Here is a 21,209-nt window from a genome sequence, read left to right on the forward strand (position 1 = left end):
ATATCTCCATTTCTCCGGTCCGTTTCTGGTCGTGGAAAAGGATACCTCTGCTCCGATGTGCTTGCCAAATCTTAGTCTGTGTTTGGTTCCTTTAGCTACGCTTTCTATGGAAATAAGATCGTTCACATGTGACATGGGAGTTGTAATCAACCAAACATCTTACTTCAATAAATCACTTAGCAAGGAAATATCGGTTTGACCCGCTTCTTTCGGTGTAAAAATAGACTTTGATTACCCATTTGCGCTCGGCACAGTTTCAGTAACCCGCGGAACATATATTCCAGGCAAAAATAGTCAGACTTACTTGCCGGGGCAGTAAGCGTTATGGCATTTGGTCATGACCACTCCCTCGGCTTACTCCCTCGGCTTGTGTAGACCAGACCCAAAAAAAAGGTATATCCTCGGCAAGCTACAATATGCATTTATTATTGCTGCACCCCTGACTTCTCTTCCCCTTTGTGATACGAACGCAGTAGGTCATTGTGGGCTTGTGACTTCTCTCATGTCATCCAAAGATTTCAACGATGACCCTCTTGCGGTCTTAACACACATTTCGAACTCTCCATACTACTTTTATCCTGGCCCATGTTCGGCACCTGCCACGGAACCACCTCTCAAGGCCAGCAATGACCCCGATCTTATCCTACTTTGCTCATGGATGGATGCGTCTTGGAAGCACATCATGAAGTACATCCATGCTTACCGCGCCTTGTACCCTTCCTCCCCGATCTTACTGGCACGCACCTTCTCTTCGGACTTTTTTCTCGTTTCCGAAAGCGCCCTGCAGCGAAAGCTCAAACCGGCGGTAGAAATTATATGTGCCCAACTACAATCTAGTCGCAACTACCAGTCAAATCGAACGTTTCTTGCACATGCTCTCTCCAATGGTGGAAGTGGGCACCTCACATGTCTTGCAAGACAATACCACGAGGACACCGGCCACCCACTTCCTGTCAACGCGGTGATCCTCGACAGTACGCCAACGGGGGCACATTTCCAATCCCTAGTTGCAAGTCTGAGCTTGACCCTCCCGTCAGCATTCTTGATCCGCCTACCCGCGAAGGCAGTGATCATGGTTCTGGTTTTCATTTTTTATGTTCTTCCCACATGGATGGGAAAAGGAAACATGGCAGCCAGGGTATGCGATGACCTGAACAGCCTTGAAGGTGGGGGGAAATCCCAAGGCAGGACTAAGGAGTGGCTAAGAAAGGAGGCAATTCGGACCTACATCTATAGTGACACAGATGAGATATGCCGAGCGGAGAATATCATGCCTCATGCGAGAGTGGCTGCCAACCAGGGTATGCGAGTAAGGGAGGAGGCATGGGTTGGAAGCGGGCACGTTGCTCACATGAAAACTGACCCTGATCGCTATTGGAAGGTTGTGGCGGGGACCTGGGATGACAGAAGCTAACTAGTTAGTATACTCGATGTAAACATACATCATTTAACACCTAATAGGAGTCATGGAATGGTAAAATTTGTCGGTCACTAAAGTAGTTCACGTTCCATTTATGCAGATTTAAGTACACTCGGTCGCTGGAGACAGTGAACTACAACATAGATATCAACGGGAGAATAATGTGGTGGTGTTCTAGGTCTGATCTTCGTGTAGGAGGAAGCCTATTGCGAGGGCACGAAAGACCCGTACACTTTGTAAGTCTGGACAAGAACTGACCAACACAACAACAAAAGAAGTGACCAACATCAAAACATAGATCCAATACCGAATGCCGAGGCGCAGCACTGGACGAATAGGAACAAAGCCTGTGCCGAGGCGATGAAGAGACCCACTAAACAGCCGCGGGAGTAACAACAGCGGGAACAGGGAGCAGTTGAGGCAGGAGTTAACTAACTAACTGACTAGTTAGGTAGTTAGTTATAAGAAAACAAGTATTACTATCGAATGCGAAATCAACTTCTCAGGTACTCTTCATCGTCTATTTTTCATTCATCACTTAACTATGGCCGAACAAGATCTTGTCCGCCTGGACGTTAACGGCATCTTTGCAATTATCACCCTGAACAATCCAAGGAAATTCAACTCCTTGTCACAAAGCTTGTACTATCGTCTTGCGAGCTTGCTTCGAGAGGCCGATGACAATCCGCAAATCTACGTTACTGTCTTGATAGGCGAAGGCCCTTTTTTTCTCTGCGTATGTTAACCCCTTCTGGGTTTTAAAACAAAGGAAACGAACAGAATCTGATACAGATATGTAGGGGAGCCGACCTTAAAGGCGATGCACCATCTATGGAGGACGCGCTCTCTCGCCCCTATTGGCTTCCAAAATTGGTGAACAACAACATAGACGTGGCGAGGGCATTCTATAGCCACTCTAAGATCCTGGTAACGGCTCTGAATGGACCCGTTATTGGGCTTTCAGCAGCCTTGATTTCCCACTCGGATTTTATCTACGCGGTATCCGACGCTTACCTGATGACTCCGTTTACGTCACTCGGCCTTGTAGCTGAAGGTGGTGCTAGCATTGCATTCGTGCAGCGGATGGGTCAAGGGAAGGCGAATGAAGCACTTATTCTGGGAAGGAAGATCCCTGTTAGCGAGTTGGCTCATGTTGGGTTCGTCAACAAGGTTTTTCAAGACAAGAGCAATTTCCGCGAACAGGTAATTGCGGACCTACAGCAGACCTTTGGCGATCATCTGGTGGGCTCGAGTCTTCTGGGGACTAAGGCTCTTATGCGTCGGCGCTTGATCAGAGAACAGGATGAACAGGCTCCTCTGGAAATGTTTGGTGGTCTGGATCGTTTCTGCCAGGGCGTCCCACAGGCCAAGATGGCAAAGGCTCTGTCTCGAAGCAAGATGTAAATGAGTTAGAAGCTTTAGGATGTGAAGTAGGAATTTCGAACGATGCAGGCGGCATCATCAATGCTTTATATCATTATCACCCCAATTTCTGAGTATACAGAATCCATTTTGACCGCCGGCGCACTTGCCCTAGTGTGGCTTGTGGCTAAACCCACGATAACTCGTAGGAAAGGACCGCAACAGTGTGAGATCGGCGAGAGATTATTCAAATATATATATATATATATAAAACAAGACAAGGTTCGGACTGGGGAAGGAAATACCAGATGCTCACAAGACGGTATTGTCTGAGCTTCTTCCTGTAATTTCAGACGACTGTTCGATTTCAGGAAACATCGATTGACTTAGTGTGAAGTCAGATTCAAAACTCATTAACCTGCCACGAGGATTAATGACGATTAGCGATTTCGCAGGGCAACTAGGCTCAACCGCGTTGGGGAGGTGTGAGGGAACAATATGTAAAGAGTAAGGGGGTAGAGGATCAGCCTCATACGTACTCGTTATTGTCCAAAAAGCCGTTGGCTGCCACTTGAGCAAAGGGATTCCAAGCCACCGAGAAGACATCCAATGCCTCCATATTGTTTGGGTATACATCATCAGCCACGTCCGTCACGATACCTGCGTCGGCATTTGATGAAGACTGATGAACATCCTTCCCAGCAGCCGCGGCGGCGGCAGCAACCCTCCGATTGCGAACTTGACTTTGTGCCTTGGTGAACATTCTGAAAAGTATTTCCGCGCCGAAATATGTCGTTTTAAGCTCTTCAATAACAACCATACACAGTTCGAGGTTGTGGATGCCCATGCGTCGCACGAGGCTCTTCGTTGATGTAGAGTCGACAAGATAAACCTGCAATGTGGGAACCAGGGCAATGCAGCTACTGATACTTAGCATCTTGAAATTTTGAATGCGTTATCGGCATCTGGAGATACACGTACATCATCGATTGACAGCTGCTGATCATATCAGCACTGGCCATATTGCCGAGGATCCCGTTTGTGCTCATTGCTGCAGCTCTCATCTTCCGCTCTATGTTTGATCTCCATTCGTTCGCGGACGCACTAGGTGAGTTCACTTCTGGCTTCTCAAGAAGAAAGGGTCGGTACAGGATCAGTATGACAGACCTAGGGTCATATTGTTAGGTCTTCGGGGACTGCTCAATAATTTTGCAATGCACTTGAAAAGTACTTACTCTAGGTATAGGTCGAGATGATAGGCATGCGAGGAAACGATCTGGCGATGTCCGTGGGTCATGTTGTGGTCTTTGCGGTGGTAATATTCACGAATTTTATCTTCCATATGCCCTATTTCGGTTCTGCTAGGCCATGTCCGTTCGGCTCGATGTTGCCACGAGAGAATATTCGATAAAGAAACAGTAAGACATAGTAACTCAGTCCATAATTTGGATAAATCTTCAGTGCCGTCGGGGATATACTTTTTTCGTATACTATCCGGAAGCCCTGCGAGCAATTCATCAGAGTCGTTGGCATCCGGCATCGGGGGTGTTACAGTCGGCTAGGCTGATACGCATAGGCCTACCCATGCCGGCAGAGAACCAGGCTTCGCGATAGAGGCAGCTCCACCAGATCTGCCGCCATAGTCTTCTATCGCTCGCCGATATAGTTTTCAAGTGGTTTTCGCTGGTATCTGGCAACCGGTACAGTCCAATCGTTTGGCAGAGGCTGATAGCGATGCCATTCCAGTGCCAAGGCCCCGTTCTATCCTCAGTATCAGAATACCAAAAGCCCATCAAAAGGACCGCTTGAATCAAGGTGATCTTCCTTCTCTCATATTCTGCGTCATAAAGAGCCTATAACACTTTAATTAGCCGATTTCCTTTTGAAAAGTATATCTATCTAGTTATAACCTTAGCACGGATATACATCGAATGCTTCATCTCTTTTCGGGACGAGAAATTGGCCGCTTTCAAGGTGGCGTCATCTGCGAACTATCTTCTATTAGCGTGCTATTAAGGAGAATTCGTAGGGCTCATACATTCGCAGCGGCTAGGAACATACTCCACAAAAGGTGTATGCTTATTTCATCACGCGAGGTTTCAAAGACCCCAAGGAATGAATTGGCTTCAACAATTGGAAAGAAAGGATGCACATGGTGAAAATATATCTGTATAAGCGTATCGCAAACAGCATGAGTTGGCAAATTGAAGACGCCCTTTAGACGTAAGTAATCGATAGTTTCTGGATCTATATGCGTAGGGTTTATTCGTGGGACGAGGAAATGGCCGCTCTTTTCCTTCCTCTCCGGCTCACAAATGTCGACCACAAGAGCGAAGCCTCGAGGATCGCCTTATTATCGAAGTCAGTATCATAACGGGTCATTGACAGCTTATGCGCTATCGAAGACTAAAAAGTGATATGCTTCCTACCATATAAAGGGGAATAACGGCTCTCCGGCGTATCACCGCCAGTCTGCACTGTGTCCGTTTCGCCTTCTTCGCCGCGGTGGCTGAAATGCTCATTCAATGGACGGTACGGGGTGCTGGCACCGGTATCAGCCAACGGTGCCACATGACCATGACCGCTATTGGGAGAAGGAATCTCCGAGGCAACGAGGCTCTCGGGGTTGGGTGGAAAGCTGCAGCTTTCCAAATGATTGGCTTGTGCTGTGGAAGCAATATTGGACGGCGAAGGTATCCTTAAGGGTGGAGATCGTAATTCCGGCCTGCATCAAAACGCCGTTCGTTAGCCTTCCATGCAATCAGACTGATTTGCCTTCTTCTCTACCCCTGGCTCACCTAAATCTCCTGCCCACACGGGGCGCGCATGAAACATTGTCCAATGAGCAATTGGCGCATGGTGCACCGGTCTGTGGAAGACTGCACCTGACTTTACGAGCGTGACATGACTGGCAAGCCACGGGTGCCCGTTTCCTCGGTCGCCGAACGCTGCCGGAAGCTCGCGTGCCCGTTTCCGGTCGGTTTGACATGCTGAACAAACAGTAAAGCAGATGCTCTGTGAAGTAGGTGGCAGTATTCTAGGTATGCGCGCGATCTTGGGGCGGTGTGCTGTGTCGGCAAGAATTCCACCGTCGGGTTGAGTCAGCCATATAACTACCCGTGGACCTCGGTATATCTTGATGCAATCTGACAACTGCACGATTTTCAGATGGGAAACGCTAAAGCTGCAGACAAAACTGCGCATGCTCGAGTGCTGAGTGATCACATCAAGAAATCAAGCAACTGGTGACCCATACCATCACCGAGCAGCAACCGATCAATGAAATGTGGAGAATCTCTATTATGTCGTCATAATAAGTGGACGTTTTTTTTTGATGGGAAATGGATCGTCGCAAGTGTATAAATATGGTGTAAGAGGGGACTGAAGGTCACTACCTGGTTGGATTATGCCAGCTGTCATGGAACATGCACTAAAAAGTTCGGTTGGAATGATAGGTGTGGTTGCGAGGCGATTGGCAATGTTAGCTGTTAAGGAGGCGTGATGTATCTTGGTGGGGAGTTCTGCATGTAGGAAGGAGATGATGACTGCTGAGAATCTTTCGAGCGTGACAACAATAAAAATGTATTACTTGCCTTACCGAAATAATGGGTGAGAATTTCCTACTTTAAGACGTAGAGTACTATGCGCTTGCCCACGAATGTATAAACTAGGTATTATTAATTAAGTATAATGTACAGTCAGAGCGTAGTTCCAAACCTAAGCAAGAGACAACCGGCGATATGAGGTATCATCCGGCACAGGAGTGTGTCTAGAGACGGTGTGGAAGTCATAAGACGCCCGAACCGAATGAGGTTTGCCAGCCAGAATAAACTTCAGTCCATGCCCAAAGTTCAGGAAGCACTTGATCCCACATGCAAGAGAGAGACAGGTCAAGATCAAGGACGCAAATGCGAAAAGCAGCGTCATATCCTTTGTAGGAGTTCTGGAAAGATGACCGTTCCCAAAAAGTACAACGAGCCGGGAAATAAGGTATGCGACTATGGCCAAATGGCAGATCTGTTTCTGTTAGCGAGACTTGGGGATTGATATCCGAGAGAGTAAATGAGGTTTCGACTTACAATGACTAATATCATTAGCGGTTTATGCTCCCTGCGGATAATGTATACCCCTAAGACTATTACGACAGTTAGGGCTGGTGGAATTGACATGGTTAAGCCAAATTCGGGCTCGATGAAGTGGACATCAATCAAGCCATAATGCAGAACGAAGCAGACGACGAAGAATGCGCCTAATTTGACGAAAACCACATAAACCTGTGACTAAATTAGCAGCTGGAAGCACAAGTAATGATCATGCACTTACTTCATATGCGAGATATCGGGCTCTTATACGTGAATCACCCTGCACACTTCGGTAGATGGACCAGGCATACTGTTTATGCAATTGGAAGGCCAGTCCCCAGATTCCGAGGGTACAAAGCCCAACAAGGATAGCAACAGCGAGTTGAGGGCCTCGGATTTGCGGCCATATGTTTCTTTCGATATCAACGAGCGGTATGTCATACATAGTCCGCTCTTTCGGCATGGATTCGCAGAAGCCCTTCATGGCCGGATATTGCATGGCCGCGAAGACCGTGGCGAAAACATTACTGACGCAGATAGCGAACAGTAGGATGTTGTTCTTATGACGCATAGCGTCGACAGAGAGTAAGAATTCATAGACGCAGGCAAACCAAATGATTCCTGCGTTGATAGGGACGATATAGGAAGGGGTAATTTGAATGGCCTGCGGGCGCATCCATAGTTGCCATTCCACAAGGATAAAGCTGGGGTCCTGTTAGACAAGTCCTAGGTCTCCACGGGAGCTGAGACTCACATTTCAATGGCGAGAATTAAGATTGCCTGGGTAGCCATCAGCCCACCGAAGATCCATTCATTAGTGCTTCTAGATGTATACATGTTCAACCGTAGACATTGCACACAGTTTCTACGGAGTAGACAATTTGAACTCCCATGTCTTAAATTAAAATCTCTTCAAAGGGGTGTTACTATTTTCCGCTAGGCAGAGCTTCGACCGGACAGGTTCAGCTAGTTCTCCATGAATAAGTCGTTGTCCAATCATAGACAATGATTTCTTGCCGAAGACCCTGAAAAGTGGGAAAAAGTCTCAGAAGTAGTCTTGGCACTGGCTTACTATACGTTCTTAGCCTCACTATTAGCCAGTGGATTCGAACCGGGGTGGATCAAACATTGAAAATCGGAAGGGGATTGGCCATACATCTGTCGTTGGAGAAAATAGTCTTTCAGTAGTCAGTCGGTTGGTTTCAGTTTGAGGAGACTTCCAAGGTTCCAGGGTTCCAAGGTTGTCAAAATCGCTTACATAATCTTAATCGGGTAGACCTCGATAGTTACGGAGTACAAGTGTTTCTTTGATACATGCCGTTCGTTCAGTTCTTTCAGTCCACACCAGATAAATTAATCACAACGCTAGATTAGCTCTGTAAGCTGCAGATTCAAATGAACCGACTTGAGTTGCGAGTACGCATCCAACCCTGCCTGGCCTAACTCTCTTCCAATACCACTCTGCTTCACTCCACCAAAGGGTACACGGAAATCACTATTGTTGCTGGAATTAATCCAGACCATGCCAGCTTTCAACTTGTTAGCCACACGGTGAGCCCGCGTAATATCACTTGTGCACACAGCAGCGGCAAGGCCATATTCCGTCGCATTCGATAACCGGATTGCTTCTGCCTCGGTTGAGAATTTGACGAAGACCGCAAATGGCCCGAAGATCTCTTCTTTGTAGATTCGCATATGCGGCTGCACATCACGAACTATCGTAGGTTCCACAAAGTATCCTTTACCGTTGGGTCGACCTTCGGCAGCCTTGCCGCCGGCAACGATTGTGGCACCTTCCTCCTGGGCAATTCTGCCATATTCGAGAATCTTTTCAAATTGACCCTTGGAGACTTGGGGGCCTTGGTACGTTTTCTCCTCGAATGGGCAGCCAATTACTTGGACTTTGGCAACGTATTCTTTGAAACTTTGAATGAAAGTATCGTAGATTTTCTCGTGCACAAAAATCCTCGATGTTGCGGTGCAGATTTGGCCCATGTTGCCCATCACACCGTAATGTGCCCACTTGACTGCATTGGGGATCTGAGCGTCATCGAAGACGACGAGAGCGCTTTTCCCTCCTGTCTCAAGCGTGATGTTTTTCATGGTATCACTGGCCATCCGCATTATCTGTTTACCTGTAGGTGTACTGCCGGTGAATGCCACCTTGTCGACTTCAGGATGCTGGACCAAGGCTGAGCCAGCTTCACGACCATAGCCATTGATGATATTGACCACACCGGGTGGGAACCCTGCTTCAACCAGGATGTTTGCAAAATAGAGAATAGAAAGAGGGGTTTGCTCGGCGGCTTTAATAACCACTGTATTACCGCAAGCTAGTGCAGGGCCCAACTTCCACGCTGCCATCCCGAGTGGATAGTTCCATCTAGATAAGGGTAGATAAACCCGTTAGCATATAAAGGACCTTGGTTGAAAGCATGTGGGTATTCAGGTGACAGATTGAACAAGTCGAGATGCTGGACACGTTGAAAGGGGAACTTACGGAATAATCTGACCACAAACACCAATAGGTTCGCGCATGGTATAAGCAAACTTGGAGCGACTAGTCTCGATAGTTTGTCCGTAAGCCTTGTCGGCCCAGCCTCCGTAATACCGGAAAACCGAGAAGACCTCCTCAATGTCACCCAGGGCCTGGGAGTAGGGCTTGCCATTGTCCAGTGCCTCAATTGTGGCTAGAACATGTTGCTGACTTTCAACCAAGTCGGCCACTTTGTGCATCAACTTGCCACGAGCAGTCCCAACAATATTTTGCCATTCTTCTCCCTCAAATGCAGCGCGGGCAGCACGAACCGCCTTGTCAACATCTTCCGCCGTGGCGGCCTGAACTGAAGTAATCTCTTCCTCGGTTCTATGAACATGATCAGTCAATTTCAATTTCAAGGATAAGTTGAGGTTGTAGGGTGGGTTACTGACGCAGGGTTAATAGACTGGAGCTTTTGGCCAGACGACGAAGCGACCCATTGGTTATTAATGAAAAGACCGGTGGGCTGTTGGTAGCTCACACCATTGGGGGCAGTGATAGTTTGAGTTAAGTTAGACATTTTGAACATATATTGCAAGATACTTTTCGACTGCGCGGGATTTGCTGTGTTTATATGTGTGGCCAGTCGTCGTGACTAGAAATACGGGTGTTCCTAGTGAGTTCGGCGAGTGACATAGGGAACCTACCAAGGAGGGATAAATTACCTGCCTAATATGAGAAGCACACGAGGCCCGCCGGTGGTGCACCGAGATTCCCGTTTTAGATTCGAGGCGAAGCCCCCAACTGCGTCTCCACCGGGCGAATCGAATCTCTTACAAAAAACTTCAGCACACATGCTATCTTTGCACTGTGAAAGGACTGAGTATGCGGAGTAGTCTTGGCAATTTACTTATACTGTGTCACCATAATATTGGTTCATGCTATGTTGACTGAAAATATTCGCCCCGACTTGGCTTTTTTATAAATTTAAAAATATAATAGGTATAGCGCTTATTTAGTACACTACTTATTCAAGCTCTATATCAAGTTTATCTTTCTTGATAACTTCGGCGTATTATACCTACCGGATCTTTAGAGGCTCCCAAGAGTACTTCGTTTCTAGATACACTCTGCGCTAGAAAACAAACTAAGTGCGGAAAAGTTGGAAATTGGAAGAGACGAGTTCAGAACTAGCTAGTTATAAACACTAGTTATCCTAAGCTACTGGCCTAATCCTCCAGATATCTTGACCACTTGCCTATCAGGCCCATCCCCACAGAGTACTTTATTTGATTTTCTTCACAGTTCTTTAACTTCGTTGGCCTTTCAGAATAATCAAATTTTCGACATGGGTGATTGCAATTTGACGGTGGCGTTGTCGCGTAGAAAGCCGTCGATAGACTGTGTGGACGCATGTCCCTTTCCTCGCGCCTTTGTTGCAAGCGCTTTGAGCTCTCTCATCTCTCCCAGCAAACGATTATCAGTTACCTGATTGTTGCAGTATTTCCCCTGCATGTAGTGGCAATAGTTGCGCAGTCCGTTGACTTCCTTGGTTTTGCCGGGGGTGCTAGCTTTGAGGGGCTCGGTTTGCGGTACGAATCTCGCGACTTGTGTACCGGTCAATCGGTTGTATGTATCAGCCACATCTTGGAAGCTGGCTGCCTCGGATATGGCCCAGATAATGCGATTGGCATATTTTGATGGTTCCAAGAAAACAGCATGTACAGCATCGCCGTAATCGTCTCTCACGGAGGTCCATGGGATCAGCCCCGTGTCATTGCTCATAGGGAAGACTTTCAAACTGAGGAAGCCTTCCGAGTCTGGAATGGTCGCGAATCCACCGAATGCATTCGCGTACGTCTCCATGAAGAGGATATCCATAGCCCAACCAGAATTGACCTCAACAAAGGCTTCAAACCCAGCCTTACGTCCGTAGTTGGCAATGGCGTTCTTGTTGTCGAAGGACACGATGGACACTTCTCCGTCCGTAAGGCGGTTAGACTGTGGAAGTCCCGAGAAAACAAAGTATTTGACATTTTGACGGATGGCAGCGTCGATCACGATTTTGCCCATGGCGGATTCCGGCAGGCCGACCTCATTTTTGAAGTTCGGGTCGTCTGAGTCAGTGTTGAGAAACACACCATAGGCGCCCGTGAATACCAAATCGAGCTCGGCAGCATTCCAGGAGTCTGCCTTTACCAACAAATATCCCTGCTCACGACACTCGCGGGCTTTGGTCGAGTTAGCATCGCGCGTTGTCAACACAACTTCGAACTCGGGATTGTCTTTCAGTGAACGAGCGACTGAGCCGCCAAACATTCCAGTACCGCCAATGACAACGATCTTCTTTGGTGAGGTCATAGCTATTAGGCAGGTGTGAAATTAACAGAGGTTGTGAAAGAGTGTTGAAGAAGAACCGGGTGTGACGGAGATGGGGTTGGGAAGGAAGAGACAACGCAATCGCTAGAAGCACCAGTCATTTACAACATATAAATAATTCATTATGAACAACATATTGTCCAACTGAGCCATAAGCAAGTTTTACGTGGGGAGAAACGAAGTTCGTTTAGTGTCCATTTTGGGCAAGTTGGTGGAGATGCCCAGGCGAGTAGCGGAGTGGAGTAAATGTCAAAGTCGGTGGAGATGGGGTAATTTACCCATGAGATCATGTGACAACTGGTACTGGACATACCATCAAAAATACATAATACGATTAGTCATCGATGTCGTACACCTGGGCAACATCTGCCATTTGTCATATCTGATATTGTCATATGCCCAATAAGCTTTACGGAGTGAATGAAATGCAGTATATCGTCCACTATATCGGTGTCGGCACGGCAAAATACACCCGTGGACCAGTTATCCTTACTAAGGTGTGCACCACAATGGGTGACAGGACCCCCTCACTCTCTTCCTTTCTCCCCACATTCAACACAGTCTTTCTCCATAATATTTCCTACGTGGCCTCCCGCTAAATACGACTTTATTAAACTAACCAACTGTGTTGAGGAAAAGAAGAAGAGGAAGGGACAGGAGCAACTAGTTACCCGGAAGTTCTGGCAAATATCGTGAGACGACCGCATCTCCGATACCAAAACAAAATGGAATTACTGTAAATACCCCACTCGGCATGAAGTTGTCCACGGTGAAGTATAGATGGTTCGACTGGAGATTACTAGAACTCAACGGAAATTCATCTAGATGTCCCTGCGATAGACTCTGAATTGCTTATTGCCGTCCCTTCCAATAACCTCATCTCAAATTTCCAATAGTAACCGACTTGATGTTTTGGTATTCGCCGAGGCCGTAACGACTGCCCTCTCTGCCCACGCCGCTTTCCTTGATGCCACCGAAAGGACTTTCCGCTGCGCTGATCAGACCAGTATTGACACCGATCATGCCACATTCCAGCTGACGCGCGACGCGGAAAATTCGACTGACGTTCTGGCTGAAGAAGTATCCAGCCAGCCCATATTCACTAGAGTTGGCCTGTGTCAACACATCCTCTTCGCTCTCGAATGGGAAAATAGCCGCCAGGGGCCCAAAGGTCTCATCGATCGCAACATCCATATCAGGCGTTGCACCAGTGATGATTGTTGGCTCAAAGAAGAAGCCAGACAGATGATTAGGCGCCTGACCGCCTGTCCGCAGCTGGCCGCCTTTGGCCAGTGCATCCGCAACGTGCGCCTTCACTTTTTCCACGGCTGCAGCGTTGACCAGCGGACCTTGAGTCGTTCCATCGTCGATACCACGGCCTAGCTTGAGAGTCCGCACCTTGGCGGCAAGTTTCTCTGCAAAAGCCTCCAGGACTTGCTTATGAACATAAAGCCGATTCGCACACTTGCACGAATACTGAGTTAGCACAGTATTCCTTAGGAGGAACAGGTACATATCCTCACCACACAAGTTTGACCTGATGCACGGAATTTGCAGATTAGCGCCGCATCAACAGCCTGGTCCAGGTCGGCATCCTCGAAGACTACAAAGGGAGCGTTCCCTCCAAGCTCCATACTGACTTTCTTCATCGTTTCGGATGCTAGTTTTGTTAGCATCTTACCAACAGCCGTTGACCCGGTGAAGCTGATCTTGCGCACAAGCGAATTGGTTGCTAGCTCTAGCGAAGCTTTGCGGTCCTTGGTGGGGATAACATGGATGATTGAAGAGGGAACACCCGCCTTCAGTGCCAGCTTTGCAAGTGCAATCGCACTGAAAGGTGTTTCACTTGGAGGCTTAATAACCACGGAACAACCAGCGGCAAATGCTGGAGCAATCTTGCGAGTAATCATGGCGGCAGGGAAATTCCACGGAGTGATGATTCCACACACCCCAACTGGCTCTTTGTAAGTGAGAACAGTTGAATTGGCATATGAGGAAGGAATCACGTCGCCGTAGTTGCGAACTGCCTCTTCCGCAAACCAGGCGACGAAGGTTGCCGCGTAAGTTACTTCTCCTTTGGCTTCGGCCAATGTTTTCCCATTTTCCAGAGATAAAATTAACGCTACTGTTGAATGACAAAATTCAGCTTTCCACTGTTAATCGGAGGTAAGAGGGGTGTTTTATAACTGACAGTCTTCCACGTTCTCGATTATAAGATCATGCCATCGCCGAAGAAGCTGTGCTCGATCTTTGGCTGTTGTATCTTCATAAAAGCTCTTGTAGCCAACGTGTGCCGCATTGATCGCTTCAACGAACTCTTCACGTCCAAAGTCGGCACATGGGTGAAGCACACTGCCTGTAGCTGGCTCATAGACAGGAAATGATTTCTGGTTGATGGCGTCCCGCCACTCGCCGTTTATCAACCCCCGACGATCCAACAGAGTAGGATCGCGCAAGGAGATTGGGAATCCAGTCGTGATAGACATGATGTACTGTGCAACTTAGTCTGATGAATGGACTTTGGACAGCAAGTACGAAGCGCTGGACATAAGATCCAAGAAGTTCATGCCTGTTTTTGTATCAGCTGGAGGCAAAATATTCTATCAAGTAGATGATTCACACCCGAGTTTCCCCAGAATTCATATTCACTTCAGTACCAGAACAGAGTCAAGATATGCGTTGACGCTTAGGAGATCGCCAACATGCCAAAAAGAGCAAGAAACCCGCCCACAGAATCCGGCGATTTCGGACGTGAACGTAACACTCGCCTTAGTTTGATTTAGATTGGGTAACTGCGCCGGTTTCCGGGGAGATAGTTCATCACCGATGCACCTTGCATAAGCCGGTAGCGCTATTACCTAACTAGGTAGGTATCTCCACCTTCCTCTTTTGGCTTTTTGGCGAGGCGACTAGCGCGGAGTATATTTCGACCTTCTTTTCTCTCAAAACAATTACAATTGGATTGACCAATAGTATTCTTGGCCCTTTCCCTTATAGGAGAATAAGCGGGCTTACCAAAATACATTTAACACAATTTGTAAGCTGTACTCATCTCCAGGGCTACTCCATATAAGTTTTAATCTAGAGTTCCAAGTTATCGTTCATCTTTGCATGACCATTTGAAAAGAGAATCTTTCGACTGTCAAATTGAAAAACATTATCCTCTTCGAATTCCCTCTCCGCCTCTAGACCGATATCCATTCTTTTTATATATATCTTCGCAACGATGGTCCCTCGTCATGGTGCTCGCGATGTCGACCCAGCGCGGTTGCGAGAGCCTTCGCAATTTCACTTCTCTCAACGTATCGCGCCGAACCGTCTAATGAAGGCCGCTATGACAGAGCGTATGTCATCATGGTCTCCTGTGAACAGTGAAAGTAGAGGTATCCCATCACTAGAACTTGTCAATCTTTACAAACGATGGGGAGAAAGCTCTGTTGGCGTTATCCTGACTGGTAATATCATGGTGGACAATACCAACCTTGAGGCTCCCGGGAATGCAACAATTCCTGCTGATGCCCCATTTTCCGGCACTCGGTTTGAACGCTTCAAGGCACTCGCCACTGCTTCCAAGGCACACGGGAGCCTTATCTTAGGCCAGATGTCTCACCCTGGCCGCCAAGTGAATATCAAGCTTTCTCCAAACCCCGTGTCAGCATCGGATGTTCACCTCGACCGGGAGATATGGGGAATGAAGTTTGGCAAACCGCACGCGGCATCGTTAGACGAAATTCAGAATATTATCAACACGTTTACTCACTCGGCGGAATTTCTTTTCAAAGCTGGGTTTGATGGAATTCAAGTGCACGGTGCCCATGGCTACCTACTTGCTCAGTTTCTGTCCCAACAAACCAATCAAAGAACGGATATTTACGGTGGCTCGCTACGAAACCGGGCTCGCATTATCATCGAAATTGCCCAATCAATTCGCCGAAAGGTCCCTGTATCCTCTGGCTTCATCCTAGCCATCAAACTAAACTCCGTTGAATTCCAAGATAAGGGATTTTCACCAGAAGAATGTCGGGAGCTATGTCAATTGCTCGAACACGAAGCTCACTTTGACTTTGTCGAGTTGTCCGGCGGCACGTATGAAGACACAGCATTCGAACACAAGCGTGCCTCTACTAAGAACCGGGAAGCATTCTTCCTAGAGTTCGCTGAGGCCATAGTGCCTGTACTTTCTAAGACTAAAGTATACGTCACCGGTGGCTTCCTCACCGTCGCTGCCATGGAAACAGCTTTGGAGACTGTGGATGGGGTTGGGCTTGCCAGAACACTTTGTGCAGAACCACACCTGGCATCAGATATCGTGTCTGGAAGGATACGGTCTGGCGCCATCAATGCCGGTTTGAGCCAATATGATTACGGTATGACAGAGGTGGTGGCTGGGGTGCAGATGCGGCAGATTGGCAATGACAGGGCACCAATTGATTTAACCAAGGATGATAACTTGAAGGCATTTGAGAACAGTGTGGCAAAATGGGAACGCGATTTAGAAGCGGACTCGGAGGCAATGACTCTCTATGGATATCCTGATATCGATGGTGCGGACCTCCCTCCGTTCAATGTTGCGAATTCGCGGAGCTTTCCCAAACCGATGTTGGTCTGAAAGTTTTGCAGTATTCCTGGGTTATGAATCTGATATCAATGGGGATGAGCGTGAATACCGAATATGACAGTAATTATGTCCTATAACATTACAAAGCCCGGTCATACCAATATCGTGGGTTGAGGTTGGCCGAGGGCTGAACTTGGAGCAGAGCGACCGAAATGAGGTTTCTCTAAACATAAACAAGCATCCAAGATGTTGTTGTCGTGTGTCAACCTGACCCTGTGTGACAGGACTGTAATCTCCTCTCCCTCTTCTTCTTTTCCTCTTCTCCCTTAGCAGTTATCAGTTAGCAATACAATTGCTCTCTATCTCTCTCTTCTCCTGGCTTCCCATTAGATGTTCTTCCAAAATTGTGATCCCGCTTGGATCAGGAGGTTAGATAAAACCTCATGAGTGATTCTTACAAGACCGGAAATTAATGCTTGTACTCTTGCTAAAGATGAGAGGTCAAGATTTCCTATTTTATCCTTCCAAACGAACAGCAAATAAATAATAATACATATAGCAAGTCCATTTTATCAATGAGCTAGCTATCATAGCCGCGGGACTTGAGTAGCCTGGTACCAGGACTCCAGCACTTTGTTCGGTGCATTCTGTAAGCGATATGCAGTCTCTTCAAAAACCCGAGGCAACCCAGTTCCGGAGTAAGGTACATCTTTTACTACCATGTCTGCCATCCCCTTGGCCACCAGGAATATTTGAGGCATGCCGTGGCCCGTCCATCCAGCCATAATGAACATTCCCCGCTTCCCTGGTATTGGGCCTAGCCTTGGGAGTTTGTCACGGGAATACCCCATGACTAAAAAGTGTGGTGTGTCAGTCCGGTCAACTCGTAGATGAACGGCCGATGATACTTACTGCCAGTCCATATCTCCGAGACCTTTGCGCCGCTGTTCTCCCACCCACGGAAGTTCCGTTGCATGTATCCGTCAAAGTACTTTTGTGTCTCTTCGATAACTTCAGAATCGTCCGTGTTATTGTACCACAGATCTTTGTTGCGAAAGTAGGCCGAGCGAGCCCCGCCCACAACAATGCTGCCATCAGGTCGGGGAATGAGATAGTCAAAGTCCCAATCCTTGAATCGAAGGGCGTAGGTGTTGACAATAAGTGGTGCTGGGCTAGGAGTCTTGATGCGGCAGCTCACAGCGCGGTAAGGGATGATTTGCTCTCGATACTCAGGTAATAAAGCCGGGGTGTAACTATTTGAGGCGATTATAACCTTGCTGGCTTTAACAGTGCCCCGGTTTGTCTGGATCACCCAGCTACTTTGAGAGTCTGTAGTGGGGAATATGGAAGTCGCACAAGTATTTGTCTGGAGGTTGAGACCTCCATGTTTGAGCGCCGCGGTGAACATATGGTGAATCAATTTGTACGGCCATAGATGTGCAGCGGTGTAGCTGATGCATCCCTTAGCGCCTTTTACACCCGATACCTAATATTAAACTCAAGTCAGAAGGCTGCAAGTCATTGATCCTGGAACTGCCGTGAGATGTAAAGGGAAATAAATCCACGCACAATTTCGGCATTGTCTTCTCCCACTTCAGACACCGTTTGGGCTGCGGCAACTCCCGCAGCTTTGAGATTATGCAAGCGCTTTTTTATCCTCGCGTCCTGACTGCTAGAGAAGTGAACATCGCATGCTCTAGTCACGACAAAATCGCAGTCGACACCTTCACGTTCAATGTACTCTTTAGCGGCATTCAAGTTTGCGACTTCGAAATCTGCGACTTCCGCGCCCGCAGCGAGTCCATACTGAGCAGCAATCTCAGACGCATGAAGGTATGGATCCGGTTTAATGTGGCCACCTAGATGTTTTTAAGTATTCTGTCAGTGATTTGTCTGTGTAAGTGAACAAAAGGGCCACTACCGTTTCGCCCAGATGCCCCGGAGCATAGTTGACGAGCTTCGAGAACCAAAATCGATGGGTGATGGGGATACTTTTTCTGAATATGCGTGACTAGTGCAGCTGCACTGTACCCTCCACCTATGATAACTATGTCGCTTTCGTCGGGAAGGTTTGGTGTGGACCGGAAGTTGTGAAGCTCCTGGGACTCAAGGTGCCAGAAAGGCACCGTGCCGTTGGGATGTGGGAACGAGGATGTCATTATGAAATTGGGTGTCACAATGCGTCAGAAATCCATGGAATTGGTTGCAGTATGTGGTGAATGCCGAGAAAGAAGCATAGAAGTATTTGGGAAAGGCTTCCGTTATCTAGCTCCATCGACCGATATCGATGTCTTGGTTATTGATGATCGCCTATTTTATCTATCGGGCAATCGGGGCCATGGGGAGTGGGTTAAACTACGTATTATTTAGTGGCGTGGGTACGGGGTTCGCGTGGAGACCACAAACCAGTTTCCTAATTGGGACAGGAAGCGAAATAGAAGAAGATGCATACCATAATACTACTTATGGCTTTTTGAGTTCTTACTTTACTCTCGTAATCCATTTAATAAAAGATTATATTATGTACATTTCATTCAGCTTTGCCGAGTAACACCTTTTCCTTGTTTTATTATATACAGAAGTCAACGACCTTCGCGGGGCCTACTTGATATCTCTATTACAGCAGAGGCTCGGCTTTCTATCCTGCCTCCTGTTTTCTCTCAATAATTCGCCCGCATTTCTGTTGTGACTGTATCTGGCCGCTATGTCTGACTTGCATACTTATCTCATCGCCCCCAACGGGTTAAAATTCAAGCAGCCTTTGGGCCTATTCATCGACAATGAATGGAGGCCGTCTTCGAAGGGGGCGGGGATTTCGACCATAAATCCTGCGTGAGTTTAGGTTTATACATGGCGATAAATAGCTGACTTGCTAAACTGATAATAGAAATGAAGAAGAAATCTGTACAGTGCATGCAGCAGACACGAAGGATGTCAACATGGCCGTTGAGGCTGCCCGTCGGGCATTCAACGGAGAGTGGCGATCGATGGACACATCTGTGCGAGGTGAGTTGTTATACAAGCTTGCTGGTTTGGTCGAGCAACATGCAGATGTACTGGCCACCATCGATGCCTGGGATAATGGTAAGAGATCCTTCCATTTTGCGCGTTTTCTCTCCACGTCCAACCTGTATTCTGATAATTCTTTATTATAGGCAAGACCCTTCATGCTGCCCGTAATGAAGATGTTATGGGGGCTATCAGTCTACTGCGATATTATGCTGGGTGGTCTGATAAGATCCATGGAAAGGTTATCGACCCAAATCCAGATAAACTGGCATATGTGATGCGTGAACCAATTGGAGTTTGTGGCGCCATTATCCCCTGGAACTTCCCTCTTGTGAATATGGTGACCAAGGTTGCTCCGGCCCTAGCGGCGGGCAACACACTGGTCGTCAAAGTGGCCGAACAAACCCCTCTTTCAGCTCTCTACTTTGCAAACCTTGTCAAGGAAGCTGGGATCCCGGCTGGAGTGGTGAATGTCCTCAATGGTACCGGTAGGGATGTTGGCTCTGCTATAGCAGCTCATGCCGACATTGACATGATTACATTCACCGGGTCTACGCCCACTGGCAAACAAATTATGAAGAGCGCGGCCGGTACACTGAAGAGAGTCACCTTAGAGACAGGTGGGAAATCACCAATGCTGGTCTTCCCAGATGCAGACATAGAACAAGCGGTGCGTTGGGGCCACCGAGGCATCATGTCCAACCAGGGACAAGTTTGTTCAGCAACAAGTCGCATCTTTGTACACGCTGATATCTACGAAACCTTTGTCGAACAGTTCAAAGCAGAGGTGGAGAGAATCTCCAAGGTTGGCGACCCTTTCCATTCAGACACCTTCCAAGGCCCACAGGTCACCAAGGATCAGTTTGACCGAGTTCTATCCTATATGGACACTGGAAAGCGGGAAGGGGCACGGTTAGTGTGTGGTGGAAAGGCATTCAAGAATGTTAGAGGCAAGGGATTCTACGTCGCTCCAACCGTATTCGCGGACGTATCGGACAGTATGACCATTGTTCAGGATGAGGTTTTTGGTCCTTTCGTGGTTATTGCACCTTTTGATGAAGAGGAAGAGGCGATAAAACGCGCGAACAGCACGGTATTTGGGTTGGGTGCATCCGTGTTCACAAAGGACATCTCGCGTGCTTTGAGGGTATCAAAGAGAATCCAGTCCGGCAGTGAGTCTTCTTCCGTTCCTTTTTGGCTCTTTAGCAGTTCTAACGCCCTTTTTTTTCTTTTTTTCCTTTCTACAGCGATCTGGATCAACAGTAGCAATGATGATGATGTGCGCGTGCCATTTGGTGGATACAAACAATCAGGGTTCGGGCGGGAAATGGGTGAGGAAGGCATCGAGGCGTTCACTATTACGAAGTCTGTTCACGTCAATCTGAACGCGAGATTATAAGAGATGCGTTGTACTACTGGAGAAGAATTTTGTAATTTGAACAAATGGTTAGAAAGTTGTTGGATATCCCAACGATATAATCTTCAGCCCTTGTAGCAACTTCCAATCTTTGAACGACCGCAGCCCTTTTTTCCAAAGCATTCCAATTAATCTCTGCCCACAAACTCCAAAATTAGCCCTGGAGATTAAGTGATCAAGTGTTGTATTGTTTTGTTTCCTTGAGATGAGACCCGAAGAACTCCTCAATACGCGGGCCATCACTGCGTTCACGCCCGCTTAGCTGCCTAATCGGGAAAGTGCTACAAGCGCAGATACGAAATATCGAGAGAGAATATTAGACACGTTCTGACCCAGTCTGCATGAGTGCATTATGAAATTTTACTCTGGAAAAGTACTAATGGTTCATAGGTGGGCTTTTTCTTTCTAAACTTGAGCTCGACACGAGAAAAATACCTTCCTTGCTTTATCTCGACACGACACCATTATAGCTTTTACCCTGGCTCCACCTCTCAACCTGACTG

The 21,209-nt window shown here is 47.5% G+C and overlaps 11 protein-coding genes across 11 annotated transcripts; 4 read left to right on the top strand and 7 right to left on the bottom strand.

Moving 5' to 3' along the window:
* Positions 1-502: 502 nt before the first annotated feature.
* Positions 503-1,414, top strand: N7516_010999 (uncharacterized protein; the record flags this gene model as incomplete). Its single annotated transcript, XM_057223717.1, has 1 exon — positions 503-1,414. One exon carries the CDS (start codon positions 503-505, stop codon positions 1,412-1,414), a length of 912 nt encoding a protein of 303 aa, XP_057068857.1.
* Positions 1,415-1,964: 550 nt separating this feature from the next.
* On the top strand, positions 1,965-2,824 carry N7516_011000 (enoyl-CoA hydratase/isomerase family protein; the record flags this gene model as incomplete). Its single annotated transcript, XM_057223718.1, has 2 exons — positions 1,965-2,156; positions 2,213-2,824. 2 exons carry the CDS (start codon positions 1,965-1,967, stop codon positions 2,822-2,824), a joined length of 804 nt encoding a protein of 267 aa, XP_057068858.1.
* A 487-nt stretch (positions 2,825-3,311) lies between these two features.
* Positions 3,312-4,079, bottom strand: N7516_011001 (fungal specific transcription factor domain-containing protein; the record flags this gene model as incomplete). Its single annotated transcript, XM_057223719.1, has 3 exons — positions 3,312-3,702; positions 3,764-3,949; positions 4,018-4,079. 3 exons carry the CDS (start codon positions 4,077-4,079, stop codon positions 3,312-3,314), a joined length of 639 nt encoding a protein of 212 aa, XP_057068859.1.
* A 220-nt stretch (positions 4,080-4,299) lies between these two features.
* Positions 4,300-5,771, bottom strand: N7516_011002 (Zn(II)2Cys6 transcription factor; the record flags this gene model as incomplete). The annotated part of the gene is made up of 5 exons (XM_057223720.1): positions 4,300-4,635; positions 4,693-4,773; positions 4,821-5,131; positions 5,212-5,507; positions 5,581-5,771. 5 exons carry the CDS (start codon positions 5,769-5,771, stop codon positions 4,300-4,302), a joined length of 1,215 nt encoding a protein of 404 aa, XP_057068860.1.
* Positions 5,772-6,499: 728 nt separating this feature from the next.
* Positions 6,500-7,701, bottom strand: N7516_011003 (uncharacterized protein; the record flags this gene model as incomplete). The annotated part of the gene is made up of 4 exons (XM_057223721.1): positions 6,500-6,799; positions 6,862-7,056; positions 7,106-7,568; positions 7,619-7,701. 4 exons carry the CDS (start codon positions 7,699-7,701, stop codon positions 6,500-6,502), a joined length of 1,041 nt encoding a protein of 346 aa, XP_057068861.1.
* A 528-nt stretch (positions 7,702-8,229) lies between these two features.
* Positions 8,230-9,932, bottom strand: N7516_011004 (uncharacterized protein; the record flags this gene model as incomplete). Its single annotated transcript, XM_057223722.1, has 3 exons — positions 8,230-9,247; positions 9,365-9,730; positions 9,796-9,932. 3 exons carry the CDS (start codon positions 9,930-9,932, stop codon positions 8,230-8,232), a joined length of 1,521 nt encoding a protein of 506 aa, XP_057068862.1.
* A 746-nt stretch (positions 9,933-10,678) lies between these two features.
* Positions 10,679-11,704, bottom strand: N7516_011005 (uncharacterized protein; the record flags this gene model as incomplete). Its single annotated transcript, XM_057223723.1, has 1 exon — positions 10,679-11,704. The coding sequence occupies one exon, from the start codon at positions 11,702-11,704 to the stop codon at positions 10,679-10,681; it is 1,026 nt and encodes a 341-aa protein (XP_057068863.1).
* Positions 11,705-12,598: 894 nt separating this feature from the next.
* N7516_011006 (NAD-dependent succinate-semialdehyde dehydrogenase) lies at positions 12,599-14,208 on the bottom strand (the record flags this gene model as incomplete). Its single annotated transcript, XM_057223724.1, has 3 exons — positions 12,599-13,186; positions 13,246-13,847; positions 13,914-14,208. 3 exons carry the CDS (start codon positions 14,206-14,208, stop codon positions 12,599-12,601), a joined length of 1,485 nt encoding a protein of 494 aa, XP_057068864.1.
* A 740-nt stretch (positions 14,209-14,948) lies between these two features.
* On the top strand, positions 14,949-16,331 carry N7516_011007 (NADH:flavin oxidoreductase/NADH oxidase family protein; the record flags this gene model as incomplete). Its single annotated transcript, XM_057223725.1, has 1 exon — positions 14,949-16,331. The coding sequence occupies one exon, from the start codon at positions 14,949-14,951 to the stop codon at positions 16,329-16,331; it is 1,383 nt and encodes a 460-aa protein (XP_057068865.1).
* Positions 16,332-16,867: 536 nt separating this feature from the next.
* Positions 16,868-18,439, bottom strand: N7516_011008 (NAD(P)/FAD-dependent oxidoreductase; the record flags this gene model as incomplete). The annotated part of the gene is made up of 4 exons (XM_057223726.1): positions 16,868-17,133; positions 17,193-17,766; positions 17,850-18,139; positions 18,202-18,439. The coding sequence occupies 4 exons, from the start codon at positions 18,437-18,439 to the stop codon at positions 16,868-16,870; spliced, it is 1,368 nt and encodes a 455-aa protein (XP_057068866.1).
* Positions 18,440-18,984: 545 nt separating this feature from the next.
* Positions 18,985-20,688, top strand: N7516_011009 (aldehyde dehydrogenase family protein; the record flags this gene model as incomplete). Its single annotated transcript, XM_057223727.1, has 4 exons — positions 18,985-19,112; positions 19,168-19,364; positions 19,436-20,461; positions 20,537-20,688. The coding sequence occupies 4 exons, from the start codon at positions 18,985-18,987 to the stop codon at positions 20,686-20,688; spliced, it is 1,503 nt and encodes a 500-aa protein (XP_057068867.1).
* Positions 20,689-21,209: the final 521 nt, after the last annotated feature.

Source organism: Penicillium verrucosum (assembly GCF_028828655.1).
Source record: "Penicillium verrucosum strain IBT 35672 chromosome Unknown utg000005l_segment0_segment0, whole genome shotgun sequence".
NCBI classification, from domain to species: domain Eukaryota; kingdom Fungi; phylum Ascomycota; class Eurotiomycetes; order Eurotiales; family Aspergillaceae; genus Penicillium; species Penicillium verrucosum.